Here is a 22,197-nt window from a genome sequence, read left to right on the forward strand (position 1 = left end):
TGAGATGCTAATAATCATCATTTCTTTTTTTTTTTTTATGTCAAATGATTTTCATTGGCAAAGTGGGAGAAGAGCCTTTCGATCGACGCCGCCGTCCACCAGGAGCGTTTAGTGTGGCAGAAACAACAGCGCGGAACCCGATGCGGAACCGTTGCGGAAAACGAGCGGCTAAAGGAGCGGGTCCAGGTCCTGGGCCGGGAGAACTACGAGCTGACTCGAATGTTAAAGAACGAACGTATCCGCAACCGAGACGAAGACGCCAGTCAACGGCGCACCCTCCGACAAGCGGCCGCAAAGGCTCGGCTGGAGACCCGCGCCGCCCGCCGGCTTCAGGTCATGGAAGCTGCCGCCGTCCAGCAGGCCAACATGCAAATCAAACAGTTAGAAGAGGTACGCAAAATTTTGTTATTTATTTGATCGTGTTGTCCTTAATGGATTTTATTTTGATCAGACCGTGGAGGAAAAAGATAAAACAATTGCCAAATTGGAAGCCGAAAAATATTATTTAGGCGAACGGATCTTTGAATTGACCGGCGTCGAGGAAGGTTTCTGGAGCGACGAAATCTTGGTAAGACATTCACATTCTCTTTTAGCATTACGAATTGAAAGAATCAGTGTTTCCTCTTCCGGTTGAAAGATCATCAATCTCTTCCCCTCTTTTCTCTACACGTACCCGCAAAACGATTCATCTTCGTTTCTTTTTTCTTTGGATTGCTAACGCACGTCGAATATCCACGGAACGGGACACGACGGGGGGTTATTCGATCGTTTTAAAGCGTAAAAATTAGCACCTGTTTTTCTTTTCTCCCAAAAGGTGAGAAGAGGAGGAGAAGGGAGGGTGTAAAATGGGGGTCGATTTTCAGTTAGCCGAGTCGCATATAAAAGTCAGCTGTGTGAATCATTTGAGTTGTCACACTCGAAAAAAAAAAAAAGAAAACCTCTGCTCTGTCGTCGCAGTCCGCCAGATGCGAATTGACGTCACCTCAGACATTTTTCTATTGCGCGTTTCACGTTCCCTAGTTTCGTTTATTTTTTTTTTTTGCCAGTTAAAAAACGTGTAGAGTTCTGTTTTGCGTGAAAAATGGATACTGGCGAAACGCGTGTTCAAGTCGAGCGAAATATTCCGCCGGATCGTGAGAATCAAAGTGCGAAACGAAGGAATGCGGGTTCGACGCCGACGTTCAATCGGTTCGTGCGTTTGCCGAAACCTAAACGATGCCGCTCGTGGGGACGTCAATTGCTGCGACGATGGTCCAGCGCGAGCTTCATCAATTTCTTCAGCTCGCCGAGCAGCTGCACGAGTGACGACAATAACAGAGGCAACGATTCTCCGCCTCTGGCTCACGCTCTTGATGCGTTCGGATCGTCGGATTACGTCAATTTTGGTCCGATCACGCCTCCTCCTAAGCCTCCTCGAGTCGGGCCCCAGTTTGCTCCATCCTCGTTGTCGACTGGTTTAGACAGATGCAGCGCAACCGAGTGTGAAGGATCGCTCACTTCGGCGCAGTCGAGCGCGTTGCGAGTGGAAGACGAGGAGCGACACGCATCCCGTCTCTTCTTCTTGAGGTTGTTGTCGTCGTCGTCGTTGCCCTCCATTGAGTTGTCGCCGTGCTCGCTAGATGGCGCGCAGTCGCTGCCGAACGCCATTTGCTGCGGGGAATCATCAGGTGCCGCGGCACGAGATGAACCATCGCACCATAGGGAGGCGGAGTCATTGCGGACGAGTGCGGATGAAACGCATTCATCCGGCGCGGATGATGATGACGAAGATGACGTTATTATTGACGACGACGACAACGACGTTGAAAACGAAGCTCGTGATGGCGGAATGACAGGCGGATCGCTTAGCCCCAAACTGTTGCGGATGCGTCCGGTAGCCTTGCCATTGTATGACCAAGGCAACGACGACTTCCGTTTGGAGGACGCCCGTTTATTGTGGCTACACTGGCGACTTTTCATCCCATCCGTCCGACAGGTATCCGCCTGTTTTCTTTTGTTTTCCATCACCAATCATAAAGAAAACAAAAACTCTGATTTTTGGAATGTCGTGTCACGGAGAGATTCGCAATTTCGCGCATGGCAACCGCTAACCCAACAGAAATCGACATGCTTCCCCTCCCCCCCCCCCTTTTATTTGCATACGGGCAATAAATGCAGCCATCTTGCGCGCAGACACTGAAAAAAAAAAAAAAATGAGAAGAAACAACAAAAATCAAGGGCATTCTTTTTCAAAAACCAAAACTCTCAGCTGTGCCATTCTTCTTACCGCCGCTGGCCCATTTGTTGCGGTTTGATGGACGCGTACACACGCTTCCCCCATGTTTTTAAAGGCCGGCTTGGATTGTGCGTGCGTGCTTTAGTCATCGAGAGTCATTCGAGCTGGCCGACGACCCCGATGCAAAACTGCTACTTTATTTACTACACCTTTCCCTTTTTTTTTTTTTTTTTTTTTTAATTTTTTTACTTATATGGCTAACGTCAAATGCCCCTGTCGACTATTGGGCGCCATTTGAGCGTCCTTCAACTTTTGGATTTACAACAAGAAAAAAAAAAAAAGGATTTGAACGAAGAGAGGGGGGGGGGGGGAAGGAAAGAAGAACACGAACTTTTTTTCTTTTAAGTTTTTCTTGCGGCTCGCGAGTCCGCAGGTTGTTTATCACGTCTCGTTCAACTCGGTCGCTTCATTTTCTTTAAAAAACAAAACAAAACAAAAAAAAATCGCTACCCTTTGCGGTTGGCCTGCCCCTCTGTTTTTTTTTTGTTTTTTTTTTGTGGCCGGGGCCTAACGAAGAAAAAAAAGGCCAGAAAAATTAAAATTGAAGAAATAAAAAAAAAAAAAAAAAAAAAAAAAAGGAAAACAAATAAAGTGTTAAGGATAAGACTTCCGTTCGGCCTTCAGGGGGTATCTGCTACCTTGTCTCATTTCCGACACGCTACACATCGTTCCTCAACAGAAAATTGTTATTACCCTCCCCCAAAAGAAAAAAAAAACGGAATTTTTTTTTTTTTTTTTTTACACTTGAGCCCGGAAGCGCATAGCCTAACGATGGGTCTCTCCTTCCCCTCCCCCCTGAAAAAAAAGGTGAAGCAATACCGCAGTTTGCAGCAATCGCTAGTTGAACAGCACCAACCGTGAAGATTTGCTAATTCCAAGACCCACTGAAATCAATTCATTTTCTTCTTCTATTCCCCCCCCCGCAATATTTCCTATTATAGAAAACGAGACGAAGGTCTTGTTATTTCATTTTTTTATTTTTTTTTTATTTTTCTTTGAAAAAAAAAATTGAGTGAAAGAGAAGAAGAAAAACCAGGTGCAACCCGCTATTGCCGTGTCTACCTGCCGTGTCCGGGGGGCAACGGGAAGTGCCCGGAGGAATGTTTTTTTTTTTTTTTTTAACAACTTATCCCTCCCCCTTTTTTTTGTTATCTAGCTTCCTCCACTCTACAGGGTTTTTTTGTTTTTTTTCAATGCAACAATTGGGTAAAAGTCACTTGCGGACTCGCAACTCAGTCGCTTCGTTCCCGGCCAACGTTCGGACACAAATTTCGATTCTTTTACGTTCTTAATCGCCGCGTGTTGTTATTATTATTATTTTTTTTTTTCGTGCAAAAATCAGAACGACCTGGACATCATCCGATTTTGAAAACGTCTGTGAATGTGTGTGTGTGTCCTTGGAATTTTGTTTCATGTTTAAAAAAAAAAAAAAAAAAAAGGAAATTGATTTGGATCTTTTGTGCGATTCAATGTTATAGACGAAACCGGTCATTTCTGAACGTGAACGCGGACTATTGCAGCGGACAAACAGCCTCAATATCCACGTCAGTCAGCTGCAACGCCAGCAACGGATCTTATCCAGCGAGAATGAGCAATTGGTATGTTAGCCTCTTTTTTTTTTTTTTTTTTTCTCTCTCTGTGTCCGTTTCACACACACACACAATTCCCGTGGGAAAATGATGTCCGTCTTCCTGGCAGCTCTTTGTTTTTTTGTTTTTTTTGACATTTCATTCGGATATTTCCTTGAAAACATTCGAGTTGACATTTGTTTTTCTTTCTTTCCTGTTGTATCTTATCAAAGAAACGTCAAATGGAGATGGAAAGAGAACGGCCGGCCGGCCAGCTGCAACGGGAACGTGAACGTCAGCAAGAACTGCAACTGCTGCGCAAGAAAAATGCCGAGCTGGCCATTCAAACGAAAAAATTAGAAGAGAAAGTGCGCAGTCTTGAAAAGGTAAAGAATCAAATGAATTCAAAAACTTCTCAATGTCCCGCTTTTTAATTTCAATAAAGAAAAACACATGCGTTAGCATAAGTCAAACGGCCCGGCGTTCGATTTCGATCCAGCATTCAAACTTTTCTTGATCGTCTAAAAGTCAAAGAAAATTTGTTTGTTGTTGAAAAGTTCCCCACAATTAGTTCGCACTCGCCAATTGGACTTGGGCATGGCCGGCCCGCCCTAATCGATCCAGCTCTGAAGGACAAAGAGGGGGGGGGGGGGGCACTAAATTGTTGAAGAGATCTCTCCGTTGCGTCGTCTACACGAGACGGCAGAACATCTTTCAAGTGCGCCTTGTATAATTAAAGGGTTTCCTTGGCTTTCTGCTTAAAGTGATGGATGCATCCGGCTGTTATCAGTAAAGACGGGCCATTGCTGCGGGGAACGTATCATCATCATCATCTTATTCTCACGTTCAATCAAATCCAGATGACTAGCAGACCGTAACGACAAACGACTGTCCACCTATTCTTTTTTGTTTTTTTTTATTTGTAAATGCTTTGTAGTACTCGGTTTGAAATGTTCAGCTCTCCAATGGCCGTGAAATTCGAACGAGGGGACGTGATTTCATCAACAAGTTTGAACATGTTTTTTTTTTTTTTTTTTGAAATTATTCAATGATCATCAAAGCGCTTTATGCGATCAAACTCTTTAAATTTTAAAATGATTGAATTTGTTTTTTATTTTGAAAATTTCAGAAGTCGAAAGAGTTGCCGTCGCTGAACGGTGGAACGCAGCAGGTTGTGCTGTCCAGGGAGCGGTCAATTGACAACAAGTTGCACCATCAGCAAGTCCAGCAGCAACAACAACAACACGCTAAACAGACGGCACCGACCAAGTGGCGCGAAAAAGAAATGGCCATGCAAACGCTGCAGAATCGCTTGACGGAGCGTGAAAAAGAGATCGGCCGTCTCAAGGAAAAGCTTCGCGATCTGACCAAGAAGCTCCAACAAGAACAGCATTACAACAGCAAGGTGAATTGTTTCGAAAATAAAAATAAAAACATGTTTGTTTTGTTTTTTTTATCTACGGGGAAAAAGGATAAGAAACAAGTACGTGTGTACCGTTAACTTGTTTGTCTACGTAGTTAATCTTTAAAAAAAAAAAAGAAATGTTTAAACAAATGCCATCGGGGGGGTGGAACGAGTCGTGAAGACCAGGTCAATCGGACTTTTTTTTTTTTTTTTGTTACTGTGTATACTTTGTGCGACTTGGCTTTGTGAACTGGACGTCACGAACGAGGTCTACTGATGGGGGGGGGGGGGGAATGAAGGCACATTATGTTATTGTTTGATTGTAAATGGCACCATTGTAAACGGTTGTTTCCTCTTTTTTTTTCTTTCTTGTTGATGTTTCCACTGTAGGAGTCGTTACAACAGCAACAAAATGGAGCCGAATGGACAATTTTATCGCAGGGTTCCAGGGAATTGGAAGGTCTACTCAAACTCGTCTCCAAGGAACGACTTCAATTGGAACGCAACTTTGTCCTCGCCACTCAGGTATGTAAATCGACAGTTTGTTTTTCTTTTATTATTTGTCCCCTTTTTTAAATTCAATCCGCATCCATGGAAATGGGAACGTTCAGGTAGTGGGCGTTTGCTGGTTTAGATTAGCGCATCATCGATGTTAGTTTTACTAGTTTTAACCGGCCCTTTTGGTCAAAATGAGAGGATATCGATATCCGAATTTTTAAAAAAAAAGGAAGTTATGGAAGAGGAGGGGGCATCAAGAACATCAGCGCCTGCGCCGATGTTTGAAGTGGGCATCCGCACAAAACGTTGGGGGGGGGGGGGGGGTCGATGAACACGATCGAAAAAAATCATGAAATCATCGTAACTAAATCAATCCAATATTTTTTTTTTTTTTTTTTTAGTTTGCAAAGAGCAGAATTTATTCTTAGCCGATTATGTTTTCAATAATTCTTAATCATCATTTAAATAATTCACGTAGTTTAAGAAAATATGTCGTGAACAAAAAAAATGAAACATCTCCAGCCAATGAAAAAAGATTTTTGATGCCAATCAATTGACGCCATCTTTTGGTATAGCAAAGTATGTGTGTATGTAAAATATGTCGTCGGCGGCGCACATCACGTCCGTCGCACACACACACACACACACACATCAACTCGGAATAATCGATTGATATTGATTGTTGTACGTACGTGTGTGTATATGTCGTCCGTGGTCTGCTATACAGTGTAGCCGGGTGGAAGAGAGCCACCCGGAAAAAAACACACACACACACACATCGACGAAGAAGACTCTCTGTCTGTGTGTGTGTGTGTGTGTGTAGGGGAAAGAAGCAGAAGAAAAACGATGGTACACTCACATTTCAGAAACTCGCCCGTCCCTCCCCCCCCCCCCCCATCGGTGTGATCGATACCGACCAGCACACAGAGAGAGCTAACACAAGAAAAGACACATATAGAAAAGCTCTTCGCTCTTCTTTTGTTTTTTTTCTACATATCGTTGTATTGCATTTTTTTTTTTTTTTCAGGCGACGAGAAAAGAGGGGGGGGGATGTATTAGCGAGACAAGATTTTTTTTTTTTTTTTTTTTGTTTCTTCTTTTGTGAAGAGAGAGAGAGAAAAAACAAAAAAGACTTGCGGTGGCTGCAATGGCCAAGATAGTCAGAAAGAAAAAGTGTCAATCGTCTGGACTTTTTTTTTTTTTTTTTTTTTTGTTCGGCTTGATAAGATGGTACTGGAACGTCGATGGAGCTCGACCAAAGTATCGCCAACTATTATATAAGGGAGACTGGCTCATGTTGTCATGGATGTCGTGACCTCATTGGCAAAAGGAGATGCAAGAGCCAAACGGCCGCGGGACGAGGGACACCAGCCAATCGTGTCAGCGCATGGACCAAACGTTGTGCAAAAGCAGCACGACTTTTGCTCAACGAAGAATACTGGAACGGGCATGTCGATGGCGTCTTCGATTTCCACGCACCCTGACAGCGCTCACGAAAATGCCCGTTTTTTTTTTCTCTCTCGCGCCACTAGCGCCACCGCTGCTAGAGCAGTTAGTCTAAAACGGACCGTATTGATTTTTTTTTTTTTTTTCCTGCTTTTTTGCCCGGCTCTCTTTACGGGGGTCGAGGGTGGAGATGGGCGGACCAGAAGAGCTTGCGTGATTCCCTCCCCTCTTTCCCCTCCTTATCTCTTTCTCTCTTGACTGCGTCAATGGGCTGCGCGTTTTCTCTCGCCCGTCGTCTGTTGTGCCGAGGAGTTGCGCCACTGCCGTACCAAAAAAGCTGGCGTGCAATTTTCTTTTTTTTTTTCTTTTTTTTTTTTTGGGCCCCAAACCCTCCTCCTACACCCTCTCCTCTTGCGTGACTCTTGCACCAACTCGACTGGCGCTGTGTTGTACCGAAAGGCCGCGTTGACATAGAAAAAGAAAAGGGAAAAAAAAAAAGCGGATGGACTGCCATCGCCCTTCCGATATTTTTGGGCCATCTCTGCTCCGACTTCTGTCTCTCCCCATCTTTGCCACCGTCTGGACCTAAAAACTAGCGGGTGGTTGGCTGGCCCGTTTTCGCTTGTCAAGTTTGACAGTGTCTAGTGTGTCTGTGTGTGTGTCTGTGTGTGTGTGTGTGTTGGTTGGTTGGCCGTCCATTTCGACCGGCTTTCTTGGATCCATAACAGTGAAAGGACGGGGGGGGGGGTGGGAGTTGGTGTGTGTGTGTGTGTGTGTGTTTTTTTTTTTAAAGAGGGGCACAAGCGATCGAGGCAAAGGCAAATTTGTTGGTGCTGCTGTTTTTTGTTTTTATTTGCAAGAGGAGGGGGGGGGGGGTGCCCTGGGCCCCCGAAGAAGAAAAGTGCATTGTGCCTTGTGTTCTTTTCGTACCTTGATTTTCTTTTTTTTTTTTTTTTGAATTGTTGCCTATCGTCGAACAGCACGCAAGGAATATGTCCAACTAACATTTTCAAAACGTAAACTGATTTTTCTCTTTTGCTTCTAATATTTATTTATTATTATTATTTTTTTTCAATCTCTGAAATGCCATAAAAGATATATGGCAATGTTGTAACGGATTGGAGAAAAAAAAATGGGCGAGTCAATAAGGATCTGTATTATTTTATTTTATTTTTTGGCTCGTGTCACATATCGAAAAAAAACAACAAAGTATTGAGTTTCGTTTGAAAGCTGACTCATCAATTTATGTTGATTTGATCCCATTTTTTTTTTTTTTTTTTATTAATAAAATTTTGTGCATGTGTGTGTGTGTGTATCAGGGTCTGCAGCGAAGTGCCGAGCTCGACGTGAACCGCTACTCCGCGTTGGAGGCGACCAACGTCCAGCTCCGGCGGCAAGTCGAACAGCTCGAATTACTCTGCAAAGAGCAGGCCGAAGCGGCCCAGCAACTCAGCAAAAGGCAACAGGTAAAAATCAAACAAACATTTCAAACACACACCAAAAAAAAAAAAAAAAAAAAAAGAAATTTTTAATCAAAAACTAACCTCCCCCCCCCCCCCCCCCCCCCCGGTCTGGAATGGATTTCGTCTGCCGAGAAACAGGATCGTGAGGTGTTGGCCGAACGACTTAAAGCCAAAAGTGAATACAGTCAAGACTTGGTAAGGACTCTGAACTCCTCCATTTTTTTTTCTCTTGTTCTCTTTTCATCGGCTTAAGAGTACAAGAGTACGGCTTAAAACCTTAAATTTTCAACCTTATTTTATTTTATTTTATTTTTTTTTGACTGGCGGACAGGAGAATCAGCTGAGCAAAGTTATCGACAAGAACGCCGAATTGACCATTGAGAATTGCGACTTGAAAAAGCAAGTGCAAGAACTACACCAGGTAAACCGTCTGCGTGTCTATCGATTCTTTTTTGTCCGGCTATCGTACAAGCGTCAAGCTTTAAATGGATAAACTCGTTTCCTATTTCTATTTTTTATTTTTTTTTTTTTTGACAAGCAGCTGGAAAAAAAAACAAACAAAAAATTCAGAGTTAATCGGTGTGTTATCTTTGCCCTATGTGGAGCGGGGCGCAATTTCCATCTTTTTGATAAGTGATTTTAATAGTTTTTCATTTTGCTTGGCCAGTTTGAAGCGGAATGTCAGACGCTTCGTAGCTCATTGAACACGGTCGAGAGCCAGTGCCAGGAGGCGCAGAGCGAAGTAGCTCAGCTCAAGGAGAAGATGGCCAGCCTGGATCATGTTCTCAGGGTAAAAAAAAAAATCGTATTATTTGATTAAACAATCACATATTATAGAATGAACACACAAAAATTGAAAAAAAAAAAAAAATGAAAACATTTCTTTTTGTTTTGTTTTGGTTTTTTAGCAAATGCGAGAAGCGGCCGAGAAGAAAAAAGATTTGGAAAAACAACATGGAGAGTCGGTCAACGAGTTGCGGACGGCTCAAGCCCAGCTCGGTTTGCTGGCCAGCAACAAGAACACGGAAGTGGAACGGGCCCAGCATTCTCAGAACATCGAGTCGCTCCAGGTTGTCGATCGATTTTCTCCATTCTTTTTGTTTGTTTTTTTTTTTTTAAATTTTTATCACGGCATCCATCCGTCCGTCCGTCCAAAAACAATTTCGGTCTAACGTTGTGCGTTTTATGGGTGGTAATCGGCGTTGTGTGCTGCGATCTGCACGGCAGTCTCGTATTCGCGAACTCGAAAGGAAAATGGAGCTGCAAAATGTCAGACATGATGAATTGTTGCTGGAGTTGGCCGCCTTGAGACGCAACCAACATCACCATCACGCCAGCAATAGCAGCGCCAGTAGTCACCATGGCAGCAGCCAATCACTAGGCGCTGCTTTCGATTTGGATTCACGCGGATCCAGTCCAGGTATATATATATATATTTTTTTAAATTCTCTTTTTGTTCTTTTGACGATTGTCAATGATGAAATTGAAAATGTTTTGGCATTTAAAATAGATTCGCTGCGGTATTTAGCAAATGGAGCTGGATCGGTGACGCGTACAACACCGCTGGGACAGAGTGCCTCCAATTTAGATGCTCTCCTCGAAATGGATTTGGCCGTCTCTAGTAAAACAAAACATATCGATTTTATTTTTAAATTAACAATTGTTTGACGAAAAATGTAAAATAGATTATAATCTGGGCAAAAGTATGTCGCAGCCGGTCGTGTCGGCTTCGTCCCTCTCCAAATTGACGGGCAACGGTGGAGCAGGTGTTGGCAATAGCCATCACCACATGATTCACGGAAGCGCTGGCGGTAGTGACATTGAGCGGATCATGGCCAAAATCGAGCAGGATAACCGAGTATTGGCCGAGCTGGACAAATCCCGGGCCACGATCAGTAAGTTCCAGATTTTTTTATTTTTCTTTTATTTCATAACAAAAAAAAAAAAAAAGAAACGAATTTCTTTTGTCTTCCATTCCGATCTCTCTCTCTCTCTTTTTTTTTTTTTTGTATCATCTTCTTCTTTCTTCTTTTTTTTTTTGCACACGACTTCTTAAAAAAAAAAAAAAAAAATCTTCCGGTTGTTTGTAACACACACACAACAACCTTCCCTGCGGACAAAGAGAAAATTAATGAGGAAAGGCTTTTTTTTTTTTTTAATTATTATTATTTTATCTTTGAATTCATTCCGTCGACCATGTGGCTCCCTCACTTCGTTGACTCATTGATTTTGTTTTGTTTTTCCAGGATAGCGTTTCTTTTAAACTAAATTAGAATAGAAAAGTAGGGGGAAAGAAAAGTTTTGAAAATAAAGTTTGAAAAAAAAAAAAAAAAAAAAAAAAAAAAGGCCGCGAAGATGATTGTATAGTTCCAGGAACTCTTGCGCTTTCCCGAACGGATAGGGGGAGGAAGGAAGTAGGAAGAAAATGATGATGAGATGCACAGGGGAATGCAGGGAATTGTTTGATAGGAAATGGAAAAAGAAAAAAAAAAAGGAGAAAGAAGATGACGGACATAAAAAAAAAAAAAAAAAACAAGGATCCGAGTGGTGTATGCGTGTGTGTGAGAATGTGTGTGTCTTGTGTCTGTGTCTAACGTGGCTGGTTGTGTGTGTGTGTGTGTGTGTTTCGTGTGTGTGTGTGTGTGTGTAAACCAGTGTCTCAGGAGAAGGCCAAAACGGTGACGTTTGCCAACGACGATATGGTGCTGCACTACGGCGGCCCTCACCGGCACCGGCGCAAGTCGACGCCGGCCAGCCTCAACCGGACGCCTTTACACCACCACCACAACAACCCCCAATACCACCAACAACAGCCTTCTTCACACCATTTGCAACAGCAGCATCATCAGAGTCTGCATCACGTTTTGCGATCGTCGCCCGTCTCTGCCCATCTGAGGCATTGGCTAGCGCCGGCCAATTCGAACACGATTGAAACGAGTAAGAAGAGTAAGTGTGTGTGTTTTTTTAGCGTGAACCCCAACGGCCCACAGTCGTTGCTGGCCCTGCCCGCGCTAATAGAAAAGTAGAGCTCTCTCTCTCTCTCTCTATTTTTTTTTTTTTTTTTTTTGCGTTTGCCTCATTTGTTTTTGTTTTTTTCTTGAGTCGGTTGCTACCACCGCACACCTGGACGGCCTGCACAGCAACGAACAACATGCAAAACAAACACACAATTTGTAGCCCTTTAATCAAAAACGAATTGGCTGCAGCAAATTCACGACGGATGACGGCATTGGATGCTGACTTCTAATGTAGTTTTGAACGACTGAAAACAACAACAACAACAACAAAAGACGTTTTTAAATGATTACAAAATCATCTCGGGGAGCTAGTTGATAATGGTCTAGCTTTAAAACAAATAGCGTTTAGAAGATTAGGCTAAAACAGCACACGATTCTTTTTCCTATTGACGTATGTGTGTTTTGCTTGTCACGAAATCACGCTACACTTTCATTCTATCCCCCTTTTTTTTCTTTTTTTTTCTTCTTTTTGGTGCAGCATTTTCAGCGAAATGATTCACGTTAAATCGATTAGAAACTCGGTTTATTTTGTTTTCTGGATGGTATGCTATTTGACAAAGAGAACGAGACGTTCAAACCGTCAGCATCGTGTTACGTCCACCCAAGTATCTTCGTTCATTGTACGTGTGTATGTGTGTGTGTGTGTGTGCGTGAGTGTGTGTGTGTGTACGGGTTAAAAAAAAAAAAAAAAAAAAAACTGGACGTACTGGAAATGTAACACAGATGGTAGGATGCGACATGTTTTCCCACGTTTGTGGATAGCCGATCGATTGAACACAGCCTCCTTTACCCCCCGCTGCGTACCAAAGTGAACTTGGATAGTTTTAGAAGGCCTCCTAGTTGTTGTTCTTTTGTTTTGTTTTTTTTTTCGTTCCATTTTTTGTTTGGTAAGGTAGGACGAGCGTGAAAATTGATGGAATATGATTTCTATTATTTGCCTTGCTAATTGGATTCCTGTTGTTTTTGTAGACGACACACTGTAGAATATAGGTAGACCTTAACGTGCTCGTTCCAGACGTATCAATGCAACAAACGAAATGTCTTTTGTTTGCTTTATTTATTTTTTTTTTTTGAAAGGTTCTGGTTTTTCGAATCACAATGGAACGGCTAGCGGATCGGTGCCGACGTCGCAATCGATCAGCCCGATGTACGGCAGCACAAGTTCGGCGGCCATCGGTTCCGGTTTGACTTCGACGACATTGACCAATACGTCGTCCGTGTTTTTTCCGGGCGGCATGACCGCGTCGGCCTCGTCGGCCGCGGCCGATTTGGCGCACACGTTGAGCCTCGGCCAGCAACAGAATGCCGGACTGCATCAGCAGCGCAGCTCGACGACGCTGACGGCGCCCGTCTCGATGATGCATCCGCCTTTATCGCCGCTCAGTTTGCCCGCCCTGCCGCTCGACGCCCATTCCGGATCGCTGCTGCACACAGTTCCGCTCCAGTCGTTTCGCCATCCAGAGCCGGAAAGTAGCGCCGACATGCTGGAAATCCCGGGCAAAGGACGGTGCTACGTTTACCTGGCCAAGTACACGTACGACCCGTTCAGCCAATCGCCAAACGACAACCCCGAAGCGGAAGTTTCGCTGGCGGCCGGCGATTACGTCCTCGTTTGGGGCAACATGGACGAGGTAAAAAAAAAATTTGAATCATTTTAATTGCGAAATTTGCATTAATGAAATGATTGAAATGAAAAAGGATGGATTTTACGAGGGCGAATTGTTGGATGGCCGCAAGGGTTTGGTGCCGTCGAATTTCATCCAGCGCCTTCAAGGTGAAGATTTGGTTGAGTTTCATCGGGCGGCCGTGCTGGGCGTGCAGATTTGCGGCGACGACAGTAGCACGACCAGCTTACCGAGGGACCTGCTCGGTGTTAGCCCCAACAATCATCCATCGTCTCATTTGGCCGGCGGCAACAGAGCCGGTCATCAGGCGCCGATGCATCAACTTCCAGCGCATCACCAACAGCAGCAACAGCAAGGTCTGCCTCATCAGCAACCGATTCGGACCAACGAGCCCATCGATCAAGGTCAGTCCAACTAGCAAAAAAAAAAAAAATAATGCCACGTCGCAAAAGATTTCATGTCTTTATATGGCAATTAAGTCGAAAATGAATTTTAACAAAAAAAAAAGAAAACTTTCTTAAACTTATACGAATCGTACGTAAAACAAATAGCGCATATCCCCGTGGCTGGCAGCAGTCAGGTGGCCTTTCATAGTCCGGCCAGTCGCAGGGGCATCACTCAGTGTACGTTTCATTTTGATTATTTAAAATCTTCGTTTTTATTTTTAGCTAATTTGGCCACACGTACACATTGTCTTTTGTTTTTTTGTTTTTTTTAAGACTTTTGTTGTTTAAAAAGAAAAAAAAAAGGAAGTTGGGTATGTAGTGGTGTCGGTATGATTGTAGAACGTACCCTGTGTTTTTGGTGAAGCACCTGTACCAAAAAGGAAACAAACACAACATCGCTAGAATTTTGGAACCACTGTTTAGCATTTAGTTTTATTTTCGAGGCAAGTGTCTGTGAAATCTTATCGTTGTCCGTCGTATTTCAGCACATTGATATTAGTTAGTTAGTTATGATCCCTCGTATTATTATATTGTAGCTGTGTACAAGTGGGGGGGGGGGGTAGTTATGCAGAGACATCTAGTGTTTGTTATTCGTTGCACGGGTCTCGTTCGTGTTGAATCGTGTAATTAAACTTTCTTTTTTCTTTTTTTTTTTTTTCTTTTAAAAAATGTTTTTGATGAAACTTTAGATGATGCTGCACGTCAGGCTCTCGACTGGGGTCTGATGGAACTCCAGGAGTTCCTGGAAGATGAAGAATTAGCACTCGGTGTCAAAGGAGAAGGTCCAGGTATGACATTTCATTTTTTTTTTTTTTTTTTGTTCCCTCAACATTTTTCCTCTTCCTTTCTTATTTCCTACACGCATCGTTCCTATGTTTTGATGCGATCAAAAGGAATATGATTTTCTTATCCCTATAGCTATTTGTAGTCAAGTGGTAGGGCATCTTTTATTCACCGTAGTGGGAACAAAAAGAATGGTGATAGTCAACTTGTCCCCCATTCATTCGTTTCTTCTTTCTTTTCTCTTTGATGTTTTACACCTTCGTTCATTTTCATTTTTTCACGCCCCCATTTTTTGAATATTTTAAACGTTCTGTTTTTGTTTCCTTTTTTTTTTTGGAACAAAATTTGGTTGGGTTCTTTTTTTTTTTTTTTCTCCTTCCGCTTCCTCCTTCTTTTTCTTTCCGTTTGAGCGTCTTCGATTCACAGAGTGGCTCTTCCTTTCGCTGCTAGTCCCTCCACCCCGTCAGTTGACGCTGGAACGACAGCTGAACAAGTCCATCTTGATCGGATGGAACCATCCCGAAGGAGCGCCTCCAGAGTCCGGCCAGATTGCCTCCTACCACGTCTACGTTGACGGCATCCTGCGGACCACCATCCGGGCCGCCGACCGCTGCCGGGCACTCATTGAAGGCGTCGATTCCAGCAAAGTTTTTTATATCAAATCAAAATTAATAATTAAATATTGATTGTTAAATGAATTTTTGTTTTGATTTTAGCCCCATCGGATTAGTGTCCGGTCGGTGACGTTACGACGGCGGGCATCGCTGGACGCGGCTTGCACGATGGTCATTGGCAAGGAAGTGCCATCGGCGCCGACTTGCGTCCGAGTGAGTCACGTGACGGCTACGTCGGCGCTCATTTCGTGGCTGCCGGCCAACTCCAATTACCAGCACGCCGTCTGCGTCAATCACGTCGAAGTGCGGACCGTCAAGCCGGGCATCTTCCGGCACACGATTTCGGGCCTCTCGCCCAACACCATCTACCGCGTCACCGTCAAAGCCAAGAACATCCGCTCGCCGCACTTTAACACGATGGACGAGACGACGGCCAAGTACGCCGAAAAGTACTGCACTCACGTCGAGTTCAGGACGCTGCCCAAAGGTGTTCCAGACCCGCCCGTCGACGTCCAGGTGGAACTGGGACCGCAGGACGGCACGCTCCTCGTCACCTGGCTGCCCGTCACCATCAACAGCCAGTCGGGCAAGTCCAATGGTGTGCCCGTCACCGGCTACGCCGTCTACGCCGACGGACGCAAAGTGACGGAAGTCGACAGCCCCACAGGTAAATCAATCAAGGTTTCATGTTTTTAGTGGAGAATTTAAATTTTCTTGGTTTTTTTTTTCAGGAGACCACGCCTTACTGGACATTTCCAGCTTCATGGGATTGCAGGCCAAGCACGTGACGGTCCGGACCAAAGCCAGGGAAAGCCAATCCGGCGACAGCGTACCTACTCCGGTGCCCATCGACTTGATCAAGAACCGTGGTGGCAACAGGGTAAGTGAGGGAGGACGCATTCTTACATTTGTTTTTTTTTTTTGTTTTTTTGTTTTTCCTTTTCATTTTGTTGATTTTTAAAATTTTTGTTTTGACCGTCCCGCATGATACGTAATCGTTTGTCGAATATCGCTAACGTTAAATTAGAACGGTAATGTCGACATTATGGAAGACGAGGTAGAATGCGAGTCTGAACCGGTCGTAGCTAGCGAGGAAGACATTGTCGGATTGTGGAACCTCAGCCTATTGGCGAGCATCAAGGTAAGTCTTTTCTTCACGTCCTACGCTCTCTTGGTAGCCTTTTAGCCGTTCTTACGGTTTCTCATTGACCCTAATTTCATTCGACATTTTTTGGTTTAATTATTTATTATTTTTTATGCTTTGATTGTGTGTGATTATTGCATGAAACCACTTGACGTACGTAGGATACGCTTGAATCCGACGAAAGACCGTCTGAGTTGTCTGATATTGCCGAAGAACCGGAAGAATATCAGGACTGCAGTAGCGAAGGGGTAAGTGGTTTTTTTTTTTTTGGTTTTTTACTTTAATGTTGAGCTTTTTTTTTTTTTTTGGTTTCCGGCTAAACATCCTCCGTGGTCTTGCACAAACACAGACGAAGATAATAATTCATGTCATATTTAGGTTATGAGCTTTTTTTTTTGTTGTTGTTTGTTTTCTTTAACGTGGCGATTCCCGTCTGCCTTTCTCTGCGGTTGATGTTGCTATGCGGCCTTCGATCGTATCGATCAAAGCTTCACGCTTCAATACGTTTGATTGATGATGTTTTGTTTCTCTTTTGTTTCTCCCTTTTTTTTTTTTTTTGGTTACCATCGTGTCTGACCCTGGATACTTTTGTGTCATCTCTGCAAATACGACAACAAAAAACAAACAGGAAATGATGAACGAAACGAGCCGCAGCAACAACGGCGGCCGGCGGAATTTCATGGAACAGGCCAACAACGGTAGAAGCGGCGGTATGATCCAGCGCAATCAGTATCTCAATCCGTCTCTACCGGGCCCTATTCCCTCTATCGGTAACTAGCGCCATCTATTGTATGAAAAATGCATTAGAGTCAGATCTGGCTCACGGCCCTTCTCGATCATTGTTTGACTTTCTTATTCTTTTGTTATTCGTTTGTATCGCTGTCACCGGACGCAGAAATCACCAAGGATACGGCCAGCGAACGATCGGGTGATAGCTACCGCGCCGGACGAGACGGGATGAATCCGTACGACCGAAACAAATCATTGCCAGCCAACCGGAACCCGCAGATGGGCGGCAGGAACGCTCAGGGACGAGATAACTATTACGCGCCGCCAGGACGGAATCAACAGCAACAGCAGAACGACGGCTATTACGACCAGACGGCCAACAGACGGCCCGTGGCTCGTGGAGGCAGACAACCTCCAATGCAGCAACAGCAGCAAACGCGCATCTTTGTCGCCTTGTTCGACTACGATCCGCCGACCATGTCGCCCAATCCAGACGCTTGCGACGAGGAACTGCCTTTCCGCGAGGGCCAGCTCATCAAGGTGATTGAAACATTGATGGCCCCGTCTCTATTTCATTTTTATTCAATAATATTTTTAATTCAATCGATTTGATCAGGTGCGCGGAGATAAAGACGCCGATGGATTCTACTGGGGCGAAGTAGCCGGACGATCTGGTTACGTTCCGTGTAACATGGTGTCGGAAGTGCAAGTGGACGACGAACGGGTCGCCCAGGAACTTCTCAAAGTATGTCTATTTTCCATTACATCGAATCGAATTCATTTCTAATCCCTCACTGCTTTTTTTTTTTTTTTTTTTTTTTTTTTTTTCATTAGGAGTCTGGAGCGGACGGGCCGAGCCATTCGCGAACGCGGCGTAATTTACGGGCGCAAGGTCAGCCGGGCCACGGACGCGACCGTTGGGGCGACATTTACGCTAACATGCCAGTGAAACGGATGATCGCCCTGTACGACTACGATCCGCAGGAGCTGTCGCCCAACGTCGACGCCGAGGTGGAGCTCTCTTTCCAGACGGGCGACATCATTTACGTCTACGGAGACATGGACGACGACGGATTCTACCTGGGCGAATTGCGCGGACAGCGCGGTCTTGTGCCTTCCAACTTTCTGACGGAAGCGCCGCCCGACTACGATCCGTCCCAGCCGCGCCACAAACGCCAGCAGCAATCGAGCAACATGATTGATAAATCGGGCGGTGGGGGCGGCCAGGCCATGCAGGATCGCGGACGAGATTCCAGCTATTACGGGTAAATGAATTCGTTTTTTTTTTTTGTTTTTTTTTCATCTTTGGAGTTCCTTTTATTAATTGAATTTCATTTGCCATAGAAATCGCAGCCGTGAACGGATGGATCACGATCGAATGGATCCTCGAGATCGGGGCATGTCCGGAGCTGAAGGTCCTCCACCTCCGCCCCGTACAACAAATCATCGTCCAAGTGACAATTCACGCGACCGACGTAGCGGTAAGTTTATTAAATTTTTTTTATTAAGCAATGAATCGTATCCGTTTTATATTGACCGTCTGCGATTTTAACACAACTAGCTAGCAATTTGAATATTAGAAAAAGGAAAGAAACGAGGCAGTTCGAAATCTGAGCCGTCAGTTTACAGACACATGTACAAATCTCGAGCATGACATGGCGTCTATCTCTGTCTCTCTCTTTGATGTGGTCTTGCAAATTTCTTGATGGATTCAAGCACCCTTTTTTTATTCCTATGTGTCTACTCTTCTATTCCTCCGCATTTGTTTATATTTTCGAAAACATAACAGGGCTCGCGTCAAGAACATGCAGTGCCAACGGTTAGGTTAGGTTAGGTTAGGTTAGGTTGGACGGGATTTTTTTGCATTCATTAATTGCTAGGCAAATAAGTCAAAAAGGAATTTGATATTTGATTGAATTAGTGGATCGTTTGTTTCTCTGATTTCGGTGTTTTTGCGTCTACTTTTGACATTTGAAAAAAAAAGAAAAATGAAAAATAGGTACAGTCTAAATGCCAGATTGCATTATCGTTACCAGTTTTTACTAGCTTTTCTTCTTCTTTTTTTTTTCTGCAATTCTTTGGAACGACTATCGATGTTACGTCTTTATCAATTATCCACGAAAAAAACAAACAACTATTTTTCTTTTTCTTTTTCTATGTTCTCTAACCCACCAACTTCTTATCTTCTACCTTCACATCAAAAATGGCTGCCTGTGTGGTGTCCTGTTGTCTCTCTATTTCTCTGCACTCTCTCAAACATACTCTATTCCTGCCTTCTTTCCCTAAAAAAAAACAACAAACATGCAAAACAAAAAAAAAAAAAAACAATTCCAAATCTCTCACTCTGTCCGGCTGTGATGGGTCCGTGTGTTGCATAGACGTCTACTCGCCTGATCGTCACGAGGTAAATGCTCTTCTTTTAACCTCCTTCCCAACGAAAAAAACAAACAAAAAACAAATCGAATGCAAATCTTAAATGGCAAACAAAAACAAAAACACGCTCTTTTCGATGTAATTTTGTTTTAATTCAATTTCTTTTCTTTCTTTTTTTTCTTTTTGGTGTTCGCCTTGTCTCTCCTTTTGTGTCGTTGTTCTCATTCTATCCTATTTGTCCGTCTGCAACCACACTTCCAGGTTGCTTCGCCATATGGTTTGTCCCTACTGGAACATTTTTTAAAACAAATTTCTTTGTGCTTCCGTTCTTCTTTCTCTTTATTTCTCGAGTGGCTGAAATTGATTTTCAGCTTTAAATCGTTTGAGTTTTCATTTTGGAAATCATCTTGTTTAAAAATTTTGCTTTTGTTGATTTCATTCGTCCGTAGACCTGCAAACTCAGATGTATTTCGATTTCATTCACGCCGTTTTGCAGGTTCCATTAGTCATAATTACCTGTTATTTTTTGACATTATCATAGGCTCATTTTTCTTTTATTAATGTAATAGTAGAGCATCCCGCTATTGTGTTGTGTGGTAGTTTGTGCTGGCGAGTGAGGGACCAAGTCGAGTAACCGAATCCCCCAATTATTCTTTTATTTATTTAACAACAACGTCGGCAAGACTTGCTCTTGTTATTATTTTTTATGTTATTTCGAGTGTGCCATTCATTCGAGTAAATGCATCATTCTTAGACAATTTAGATCATCAAATTAAACTTGTGGATTGTTGTTTTTCCCTCGTTTTTTTTTTTTTTTTGTTCTGTTGGCGGGGCTTTTGAACGACATACAGGCGAGGTCCACGGCGGCGGTCGCGAGAGATGGTAACATGCACCCCAATAATCAGCAACGCTACTATGCAGACGACTCTTTCTCCGACGTTGACGACAGATTTAAAGGTAATTTTTTTTGATATTTAAAATACTTACAACTAAACGTCCTGAATGCTGTTTTGTTTTTTTTTCTTCAAAACAGGAAGACCGGATGGAATGGATTACGCCTATAACAATGGCATGCCCGAACAGTCGCCACAAATTGCAGCCGGGCAACAGCCAACGTTCAATGGCGGGACGGGACCTGTTCGCAATTTGCCCGCGAATAAAGTAATGAGAGGTCTACCCACTGTCCTTCCCGATCCGGCTGTAATGCAGCAGCAACAATCCGGTCATAACAACACGACCATGAACGCTGACCCCAACAATCCCTACAACAATCATCCTAACAATGCTGCAACTCAACCGCCGGCCACTGCGCCAACTTCCGCACCCTTGTCGTCTCATTTCTCTTTTTTCGGTATGGGCGGCAACAACCAGCAACAACAACAGCAGCAGCAGCAGCAGACAGGACCGAGCCTCATTCAAAAGATGATGGGCGGAGGAGGTGGCACGACAGCTGCCCCTGCTGCGACAAACTCCACTGAAAATCCAGTGGAAGGTCTTCTTTCCAAGGGGAAAGATTTGATATTCAAAAAATTTGGCCTGTAAGTAATAAGGAGTTTTTTTTTTTTTTTTTTTTTTTTTTTTAGCACAAGCGTCACCTACGACAACACCAACTTTGCCATATTATAAAATAGTGAGTATAGCCACATTTGATCAGCCAAATGGGATGTTAGCTTGATTGCAAGCCAAAAAAAAAAAAAATTGAAGGGAACGCACACACATTTCTCTGTCTCTTTTTTTCTCCTTGTCTATTGCATTGTACATTTCAAAGAGGAAATTTTTTTTTCTTCTTCTTCTTCTTTTTTTTTTTTTGTCATTGGTTACGACGTTTTTCCACTCTATTTCACTTGTCTGTTTATTATACTCAAAGAGAGGAGCAAATTGATATTTTTCTTTTCATTTGGTAAGGCTCTTGTCAGTTTTTTTTTCGTTTTTTTTATGTGTGCTTGTCTGTACATAAGATAGAACTTTGCAAAAAAGAAATTTGAATTTTTGTTTTCTTTCAAAACTTTGGGGCCGTGAATCTTTTTGCTTCTTTCCCACACACAATTGTTAGAAATAAATGATTTCGTGTTATTATCCTCCTCCTCATTACCCAAGAAACATTCCCTTCTCCCTAAATGACAGCCGTGCCCTTCTTTCTCTATTTGCATTGATATACATATAAAAATGTTAGAGGTCAATTTTCTAACAAGCTATTTACATACTATTTACATATCAAATTCTCTCTTTTCTCTCTGTCTCTTTTTTCTCTTGACCACAATTTCCTTATTTCCTATTAGTTGGCTTCATCTCATATTTTCTTCTCCCCATTTGAGCAGCTTGTTAACATTAACAACAAAAAGTTTGTTTCCTTTCACTGTGCAAAAAAAAATCTAACTCATAACGCGTGAGCCAAGTTATGCGTGTTTTTCTGTGTGCGTGTGCTGTTTTTCCAATTCCTCGCATCAACACTTTTTTCCACTTCACACATTTTTTCCGTCTCCCGATTTATGGTTTTTTTGTTCCATTAGTCTCCTCCCATCTCTCTTTATTACTGCAATTATTATGATGTTCGTTATGGTTATAACTATATCTTTACATACAATTCTCTATATTATGTGTACTGTACAAATGACATACAGAAAAACAAACCAAAAACTAATTAATTAGGGCAAACAATACCGCAAGGTAAAGTCATTGCTAATTTATCTTTCAATTTGCTCAGCTTATTAGATATCGATTCTTTGGAAACTTATCAAGAATCAACGGTCCGTCCATATTAACACTTCACAGTCAGAAAATATTAAGAACACATTTTCTCTGGCAATATGG

The 22,197-nt window shown here is 43.2% G+C and overlaps 1 protein-coding gene across 1 annotated transcript; it reads left to right on the forward strand.

Moving 5' to 3' along the window:
• The first annotated feature begins 1,081 nt into the window (after positions 1-1,081).
• On the forward strand, positions 1,082-20,935 carry LOC130689493 (peripheral-type benzodiazepine receptor-associated protein 1-like). Its single transcript, XM_057512440.2, has 30 exons — positions 1,082-1,975; positions 3,754-3,873; positions 4,077-4,229; positions 4,973-5,248; positions 5,639-5,773; positions 8,512-8,658; positions 8,794-8,850; positions 8,987-9,076; positions 9,323-9,445; positions 9,564-9,725; positions 9,883-10,075; positions 10,166-10,276; positions 10,341-10,550; positions 12,750-13,303; positions 13,371-13,701; positions 13,849-13,920; positions 14,433-14,531; positions 14,953-15,173; positions 15,243-15,807; positions 15,872-16,020; positions 16,168-16,281; positions 16,446-16,532; positions 16,913-17,054; positions 17,180-17,553; positions 17,630-17,758; positions 17,848-18,278; positions 18,358-18,494; positions 19,392-19,417; positions 20,238-20,343; positions 20,420-20,935. Exons 1-30 carry the CDS (start codon positions 1,082-1,084, stop codon positions 20,926-20,928), a joined length of 6,717 nt encoding a protein of 2,238 aa, XP_057368423.1. The 3' UTR covers positions 20,929-20,935.
• The last annotated feature ends 1,262 nt before the right edge of the window (positions 20,936-22,197 follow it).

The sequence above is a fragment of the Daphnia carinata genome, chromosome 6 (genome assembly GCF_022539665.2).
Source record: "Daphnia carinata strain CSIRO-1 chromosome 6, CSIRO_AGI_Dcar_HiC_V3, whole genome shotgun sequence".
Classification (NCBI taxonomy): Eukaryota; Metazoa; Arthropoda; class Branchiopoda; order Diplostraca; family Daphniidae; genus Daphnia; species Daphnia carinata.

What these genes read in the sequence shown, in the direction of transcription:
- LOC130689493 (XM_057512440.2), top strand. Translation starts at nt 1,082, where the DNA reads ATGGATACTGGCGAAACGCGTGTTCAAGTCGAGCGAAATATTCCGCCG. An exon ending in AGAACATCGAGTCGCTCCAG is followed by an intron (nt 9,726 to 9,882) that starts GTTGTCGATCGA and finishes TCTGCACGGCAG; the next exon opens with TCTCGTATTCGCGAACTCGA. An exon ending in GCCTATTGGCGAGCATCAAG is followed by an intron (nt 16,282 to 16,445) that starts GTAAGTCTTTTC and finishes TGACGTACGTAG; the next exon opens with GATACGCTTGAATCCGACGA.